Below are 9,568 nucleotides of genomic sequence, written 5' to 3'. Positions count from 1 at the left end.
GCACGGTGCCACAGTCTGCCCTGCACTAATCCCAACTTCTAGTGGCTTCAATGGGGGCTCTCTGGGCTACAGGAAAGGGCAAGAACAGGGTCGGGTTGGGGGGGGGGGGGGGGGGGGGGGGGGCTTCTGGCTTAGTAACCCCTTGACTGCTGAAAATCTTTTAATTAGAGCAATCAATGTAAAATTAAAAAAAATGCAAACGTTAAATTAGTAAATAAGTTAAATATAAACTAAATTAAATATATATATATATATATATATATATATATATATATATATATATATATATATATATCTTTGGGACATGTTACATATATGACCATAACATATATGTAGTACTTGCAGTACACTTTGCTTGACACACGTGTATTCATTCCATTTACACACGTGTATTCATACTATATATATATATATTTTTTTTTCTATATATATATATAGTAATATATATGTTTATTTATATATATTAAAAAATAAAGTGTACTAAAAGTAAATGTTGCATGTCCCAAAAGAGTTATCCCAAAGCCAGTGTTCCTATATATATATATATATATATATATATATATATATATATATATATTAAACACACACACACACACACACACGTTATGACTCTATTGTATTTTTTCCCTACATTCCTGTATTTTTATACAGACATTTGTTGTGTTTCAGACTAATTGTTCTATGAGATACACTAGTATTAGGTACTTTAGACCGTATACATGCTGGCTCACTTTCTGGGGCTATACTTTATCACTATACTATACTGTTATGACTTGGAAGAATAAAGTCGCAGTACTAAGGATGTGATCTGCTTGTTTTTTTAGGTCTTTGTGACAGTGAAGGGGACAGTGACGATGATATTAAAGATGAATCCCCACCAGACACCGGGGACTCCGCCAAAATCTCCACGACCACTGGTGACCACTCTAAGGAGATGAGGAGCCCCTCCAAGCCCCCTCTGTTACCCTCGGACTTGGGCAGCAGAGGCAGGGAGCAGAGTTTGAGGACTGGGAAAAGTTCTCCAGATTCTAGGAACAGTCCCGGGCAGATCTCCTCCAGTAGCAGAGTCCTGAGTGTGGAGGACCTAAAGACTCCAAACAGGGACTCACATAAACTGGACGAGCCCAAACCCTCGAAGGAGCACTATCCACCACTCACTGTACAGACAGATAGTAGCTCTCACCCTCTGACCCAAAGCCATTTACAGAATCTAGGATTCCCCCCTGGTTTGACTGGGCAGCAGTTCTTTAACCCCTTGGGGGCTTCACACCCATTGCTTCTTCACCCCAGCCAGTTTGCTATGGGAGGGGCGTTTTCCAGCATGGCAACTGGTATGAGTCCATTACTGGCCACAGTCTCAGGAGCTGCATCTGGCGTTAACAGCATAGACTCTACAGGGATTGCCTCTTCATCTCAAGGACTAGCAGGGGCCTCCTCTTTACCTTTCCACCTCCAGCAGCATGTCCTCGCCTCTCAGGTAAATGAGTCATGCATCACTTCACTTAGGTGGCGCCACCTTAATGCTCTCTATAGAGGGTCATACCCAGACTATGTGCATTAATCAACATTACATTCAAATGTACATTTTATATAGACAAATGTTTAATAATCTGAGGCTGGTTATAGAGAGTGCATGCATGTGCACCACCTATCCCCTTCACAATTATTAACTATGCTAACCTTGTCCTTGAGTTTGAGAATTCTCCTCCATCCTGACCTCTTCTCCTTCATCTCCTTGTGTGTTTTATGTTGTAGATGTCGTGAATTATATATTATTTAATTTATTCATTAATTTATTGTTGCATTTTATTTGCATCCCATCTATAGTCTGTGCATTATATATTATTTAATTTATTTATTAATTTATTTATTGTTGCATTTTATTTACATCCCATGTATAGTCTGTGCATTATATATTATTTATTTATTAAATTATAGTTGCATTTTATATGCATCCCATGTATAGTCTGTGCATTTCTGTGTGGATGTTATTACCATAGAGAATGTCTGATATTCCTAGCAGATGATGATGTGATGATTGTTTTCTATCTTCCAGGGTCTGGCTATGTCTCCCTTTGGAGGGCTCTTCTCCTATCCGTACACATACATGGCTGCAGCTGCTGCAGCCTCCTCTGCTGTGCACAGACACCCTTTCCTGAACGCTGTGCGCCCCAGGATGAGGTATAACCCCTACTCCTTCCCTGTGCCCATGCCTGAGAGTGGCAGCCTGCTGACCACTGCTCTCCATACCTTACCCAATGGCACCCTGGACGGGAAAGCCCCTAGTCTGGTGCCCAGCCCGGCCTCTGCAGCCCTGGACTCTGAATTAACTAGCAGATCATCAACCCTGTCCTCTGGATCGGTCTCCTTATCCCCCAAACTGTGTGCAGAGAAGGAGCCCAGCAGTGAACTGCAGAATATCCAGCGCCTGGTCAGTGGACTGGATTCCAAGCAGGACAGATCGAGGAGCGGCTCCCCCTGACAGCCAGGCATGCCCAGCTCATTCCAAACTCTCATTGCACTTTGTATGTTCCACAAGCTCCTGTAGTCACTGCTACTGGGGGAGATAAATCTCCCCCAGTGACCACCAGTGTGTTCATAAGCCCCAACACTGAGCAGACAGGGGGCTATGCTTGTAAGCTGCTACCCAGGTGATAATGCCAATATCAACATATACTCTATCACTATTCAGCCCCTTACAACCAATGCATGTGTGTATCTAAGAGGGGATGAGTAGATTAGATAACTCAATGCAGATTAAAACTTGAAAATGTCATTTTTGCATAGATCTGGCCCTTCTCCAGTCTTCATTTATAACATTTTTTCCTAGCATTTTTTTTTGTTCAGGTTTTTTTTGGGTTGCAGAATGAGCATTTGCATGCGAATAACCATTTTGCTCCAAGTGCCCTGAGTAAAAAGTAGTGTTCTGGATGTATATATATATATATATATATATATATATATATATATATATATATATATATATGTCCCTACCATTGCTAAAAGGAGAGAAAAGTGTAGAAAACAGAAAAGTATTTATGTAATTATTTGATATCTCGTGTAAATAGATCAGAATAAAATATATTCTGATTATTAAACAATAATTTATTTCAATTGTACATAGTTCTGTAAATAATGCTCGATTATTGTCTTTATTTTTCGCCTGTGTGTGTTAACCTATTAGGTGCCAAACGAAAAAGCATAAAAAAAAACGTGGCATGGCACAGAAGGGTCAAAACATGAAACCCATTTCATCATTAGAGAAGTAAATCCCCATAGATAATGATTGAGGGGCAGAGATGCTGAGCCCTGCTGGTGTCCTTATCCTTGTATAATGGAGGGAAGGCACACAGCCAGGGAGACCCCCAAATCTCACCTTGGAACATTTCACCAGAAATTCTTCTTCTATGTCCCAGTCCCCCCAGTGCCCTGCTGGTCTGTGTACATTATTTCCTCCCCAATAATATATGAAGGTATAAATACATACATGCATATATATATCTACACGATGTAATGAATGTTTCATAGATATTGTTCCCCTTGTATTTCCTTATTTTCAAAGTCTCTACAACTTTCAATAAATTTTTTATTGAATTGTACCATTTGGCTTATTCTGTTTTTTTATTTGATGGAAATGAAGAGAGCTCACTCCCCCCCCCCCCATACCCCAAACACACACACACACACACACACACACACACACACACACACACACACTATTATTTATACTAATATTAATCTACCTCTGTAATCTATCCACGTGCACCCCCTTCCAGTGAATTGTATGCATGTAATTATATGTATGTATGTATGTAGTTAGATAGATGTAGTTAGATGTATGTATGTATGTAGTGAATTGTATGCATGTAGTTAGATGTATGTATGGTATTTATGTATGTATGTATGTATGTATGTATGTATATGTGTATTGAATTGTATGCATGTAGTTAGATAGATGTAGTTAAATGTATGTATGTATGTATGTATGTATGTATGTATGTAGCCAATTGCATGCATGTAGTTAGATGTATGTATGGTATTTGTGTATGTATGTATGTATGTGTGTATTGAATTGTATGCATGTAGTTAGATGTAGTTAAATGTATGTATGTATGTATTTATTTAAGTAGTCAATTGTATGCATGTAGTTAGATAGATGTAGTTAGATGTATGTATGTATGTATGTATGTATGTACAGTATGTAGTGAATTGTATGCATATAGTTAGATAGATGTAGTTAGATGTATGTATGTACAGTATGTAGTGAATTGTATGCATATAGTTAGATTTATGTAAATGTATTAAATTGTATGCATGCAGTGAATTGTATGCATGTATTTAGATGTATGTATGTAGTGAATTGTATGCATGTAGTTATAGATGTAGTTAGATGTAATAGATAGATAGATAGATAGATAGATAGATAGATAGATAGGAGATAAATAGATAGATAGATAGATAGATAGGAGATAGATAGATAGATAGGAGATAGATAGATAGATAGATAGGAGATAGATAGATAGATAGATAGGAGATAGATAGATAGATAGATAGATAGATAGATAGATAGATAGATAGATAGATAGGCAGGCAGGCAGACAGACACATTGATAGATATCCAGCATAGAGATACTTTGTAATAGTTCCAGGACCCCGTATGAATGTTAATATAGGACAGTGGGCTGTAATTCTGTAGGTTGGGGCCATCTCGGCAGCTGCTGTATGTAACTTGTAGTTGTGATGAGGAGTAGCATGGGATCTCTCCCCAGTAATAATGGGCACCTGCCAGCTCTCTCCAGTGCACTCTCCTTGTACACTGGGCAGGCTCCTCGTACACTGGGCAGGCTCCTCGTACACTGGGCAGGCTCCTCGTACACTGGGCAGGCTCCTCGTACACTGGGCAGGCTCCTCGTACACTGGGCAGGCTCCTCGTACACTGGGCAGGCTCCTTGTACACTGGGCAGGCTCCTCGTACACTGGGCAGGCTCCTTGTACACTGGGCAGGCTCCTCGTACACTGGGCAGGCTCCTCGTACACTGGGCAGGCTCCTTGTACACTGGGCAGGCTCCTTGTACACTGGGCAGGCTCCTCGTACACTGGGCAGGCTCCTCGTACACTGGGCAGGCTCCTTGTACACTGGGCAGGCTCCTTGTACACTGGGCAGGCTCCTCGTACACTGGGCAGGCTCCTCGTACACTGGGCAGGCTCCTTGTACACTGGGCAGGCTCCTTGTCCTGTGTGTTCAGCAGGTGACCTCAATATTCTTGTTCAGAAAAGTAGGATTTGGCTGGGATGGAGCACACTGCTGCCAGACTATAAATAACAATCAGATGAAGAATTCCGATTTTATTTCTTCCTCGTAACCGGTTTATTAAGAACACAGAGCTGCAGGCTTACTTATCGATAGCAATGTAACAGAAGAGCTGATATCTCCTCTCCCAGTCACAGAGAAATTACCACACACCACTCATTTCCCTACAGCTATTATTATATATACATACATGCCATCAGACCCTTTCTATAGAATTATTTCCAATACGGAATAATTCCATTTCTGATTTGCACCAATTCCATTTATTTTTTAAATTCCAAAGTTAGTCTTCCCACATCCTAATATATTATGCAATTATTAATTTGCCTCATTACAAGATAATATTATATTTTATTTATTTATTTTTCCAGGTCGTTATCAGATTAGGCCATTGTTCATTTTTATATTAGTATTCATCTACTCTTTATGTGTATGTATTACATATAATTCTATCTATGAATCAATATAGTATCATTTCGGTTTGTCTCTGATGTGTACATTTATGCATTTCTCATATTCTCTATTATCTTATTATCACACAAACTATATACTAATAAAACTAATATATATATATATATATATATATATTTACACACACTCACTCTATATCTACCTCTATTAAATGTATATATGTAATAATTTATTATATATATTAATAATTAAATAATAAATAAATATAATAATTATATATATATATATTAATTTTTTAATGTGAGATATATTATCGATTGACACGATTATTATTATTATTATTATTAGTACACGATTTAATCACAGAACTGCAAAAATCAGTATCTACAAAATAATAAGTGGAGTTCTTATTTTCGATATAAACTGAATAGTAAAGAAAAGCAGCATCAGGATCACTTTAAAGAGTACTTTTTTTTTATATTCAGACGTAGTAGTACGTCATGTTAGTGATGTTTAAGAGAGATAGGTGAAGGTAACAATTACTATATGGGCTTTGGGAACCTTTATTGCCTTGATGTAGGAAGCATAAAACAACCCCAGCCACATTAGTGGCCAATCTCCATAGTGTAATACCTGAATCACCCACAGCTCTTCCCACCACACCTCAGCCTGGAGCCAGGACGTGGTACTATATATACTGCCTCATAATAACACTGCCTGATTACCTATTGATCTATTCGATCTGATCACAGCTGGGTCACATGTGTCATTCACAAAACTAGCCTATACACATAAACAGACAGCTTGACATAGACACACATAGAAATATGCAACACATCACCCCAGAGTGGATATAGAGATATACAGAAGAATAGAGAACACACAGGTTTGATCCTAGTTACATTCACAATGACTGATCTGCAATCGACAGCAAAAGAAGAAAAGGTTTTCTTCTTCTTCCAGCGTGGAAAAGGTTAAATAAAAACAAATATTTACTTGGGACAGTGCCCTACAGGTAGAGGCTGGCTCCAAACTGGTCTTCCCTGCATCCTATTTGTATATAGTAACGTTAATGAGTAACTATTGTGGCGCTGGTGGATAGGAGGGAAGCGAGTCATATCTCTGGATTATCCAGTGTATTACTCACCTGGCGCCTTGCTTGATATCCCCAATCATTTTATGGCTCTTCATCTTGTTGAAAGCTGCAGGGGAGGATTATGTGCAGATGAACTGTCCCTGACTGCCACCTTGTGGTCTCCTGGAGAACTGCCACAGATCTGTCTGGCTCAACATTGCTCTTTGGTTTCCTTTAGCGTCTGGATACATTTAGTAACAGCCACCAAACAAACAAACAAACAAACAAACAAGTAACAATCTGACACCAACTCACAAATTTAGGTTTATATTTATAGAACAAAACATCAGGCATATCTATCTATCTACTATCTATCTATCTATCTATCTATCTATCTATCTATCTACTATCTATCATCTATCCAGATTAATAAATATGCAGGAAAACTCATCTGGTGAGTAACAAGACATTTTTGGGGGGTGAATAAATGTGAATCCTACAATTTGGTAGAGTTTAGAGAATAGTTTTTTTTCACTAGTTATAAATGTTAAAACTCTGACAGTTTTATGAAATAAGTTACATATTTGTGAATAAATGATATGTACGAAGGTGATCACATCAGCTTGTTCGATGCAAAAATGTAATAATAATAATAATAATAATAATAATAATAATAATAATAATAATAATAATAATAAAAAACATGTCCATCGATCATATATCTCACATGGAAACATTCAACATAGAAATAATTACATTTGAATACACAATACAGAGAATGTCTTACCAGATTTATGTATATTGGTGATCGGTAAAAGCTGTACAGATTTACAAATGCCACCTGTGCAACTTGTGCCTAAGAGATATATATATATATATATATATATATATATATATATATATATATATATCCTCATGTATTCTGTGTAGATCATCCCGCGCATACACTCCCTGGCTCCTGTAGTCGGCAGGCTGGGGTCCCCATTCCTTGTGCACTTTCTGACCTTCCCCAAGGTCGCAGTGGCGGCTCCCCCTCCCGTATTACTTATAGGGAGCACAATATGGCAGAATTAATTGATGATTTATAATTAGCGAGATGATAGTCACATTCACTGTGTAATTTATGGGAACTGTATACAGCCTTCAATCAATAAAGGTGTATTCCTGCCATTTATTAACTGGTAGAAACTAATTATATATATATATATATATATATATATATATATATATATATATATATATGTGTGTGAAGTACAGTTGTATAGTATCCTTTTAAACTGAACATAAGCACGTCCTATTTTACTGTATTGGCTATATTGTAACCTTATATATAATATAGTTGCGATTTACTCTCTCTCTCTGTCTCTCTTTATACATATACAGCACGTCCACACAGTACTCTTTCACAAATTTACAATCAATGAGTGTATACATTTTTATGTTATTTTTTTTTTAATATTATTGAATTTACACTGCATGGACTTTTATATGGCTTTACAGCATATCATGACACACATAAACACAAAATAAACTATATATATATATATATATTTATATTTACACACACACACACACACATACACACACACACATACACACACACACACACACACGCAGATAAATAAGCACGGCCACGCTGATGTGACCCCGGTTAGTACAGAATATTAGGGCAGACAGTACATAACATAATAACTGGTGGATGGAGAAGAGGTCTGTACAGGGCAGGAGAGAGTACTCATCATCATCATCATCGTCGTCCCGGCCATCAATCTTGTATACTAGATGGATGAGTGTGAGCTGTGGGGTAGATGGCAGAGATATGGAGCCGGAGCCTGGCCAGACAGCAGCAGCTCGAGCTCTCCGGGCGGCTCCTGTGCGGCGGATAGCAATGCTGCTGCCGGCTGACGCTGCTGGACAATAATCCCGGCCAGATAACATCTCACTGGAGATACAACAACTACCTGAAATACCACTCACCCTGCCCAGTGACAGAGGAGACAGCTCCATATCTGCTCCCAGACGTCTGCTGACTACCACTTCATCATCATCATCCTCGACAGAACACACAATAAAGTCCAAACCTCTATCTTATATATTTTTTTTTTTATTTCAATGGCGAGATTACTATGTATACCAATAGTAAATGTAATACTTAAAGCTTTTTTTTATTTCCTCTTTTCCTGCAAGGAGGGAAGTCACTGTGATCAGAAAATCTTAAAAGAAAGCAGAATCCCTCTCCATGCTGCTTATGATTCAGAAACTACAATAAATTCCCTCTGTGCATTGGCCTGCGACACATTATCCTTCCCTCTGCCTCATACTTCCCATGGAATTCTTTTTTTTTTTTTTTGCATTATGATTATTATTTCTGGTTATACTTGAAGGGGAAAGAGTCTGGCTTATTTCCTTATTAAATAATGAAGCGACACTGATCTCTCCAGCCTGTAATGTAATCTGCCCCCATGACTTGTCCTGAGCCCCCTGTCTGTGGATGTGGAGGGGCACACATGGGATGGCTTGCTGGGAGGGCTGCACATCTACAATTGATCTTTCCACTCATGTCTGGTGTCCTTGTGTCCCAGGAAATGTAAAGTCTGGAGTGCAGTGCTGCATGACACCTCTAGCACCTCCAGTGTGTTGGGTGCCCTGCTGTGTGTCATATGGCTGGGCTCCTCTGCTGACTGTTTGCTCACAGGAACTTACTGTCAAGCGACATTTCAGGGTAAAGATGCTACTGTAAATACTCTGTCCATAATGGAAACTTCTAAGAC

General features: G+C 38.6%; 1 protein-coding gene across 2 annotated transcripts in view; it reads left to right on the top strand.

Annotated features, from left to right (window-relative positions):
* The window catches only part of TBX3 (T-box transcription factor 3), a 10,118-nt gene extending 6,519 nt beyond the window's left edge, over positions 1–3,599 (top strand). For both annotated transcript variants that reach the window (XM_069961418.1, XM_069961419.1), the window contains exons 6-7: positions 825–1,477; positions 2,057–3,599. In XM_069961418.1, the coding sequence (XP_069817519.1) occupies positions 825–1,477; positions 2,057–2,482 (1,079 nt within the window). In that variant the 3' untranslated portion in view covers positions 2,483–3,599. The remainder of the gene's footprint in view (positions 1–824; positions 1,478–2,056) is intronic.
* Positions 3,600–9,568: the final 5,969 nt, after the last annotated feature.

Source organism: Dendropsophus ebraccatus, chromosome 3, assembly GCF_027789765.1.
Source record: "Dendropsophus ebraccatus isolate aDenEbr1 chromosome 3, aDenEbr1.pat, whole genome shotgun sequence".
NCBI lineage: Eukaryota > Metazoa > Chordata > Amphibia > Anura > Hylidae > Dendropsophus > Dendropsophus ebraccatus.
This window is presented reverse-complemented; position numbering and strand designations above follow the sequence as displayed.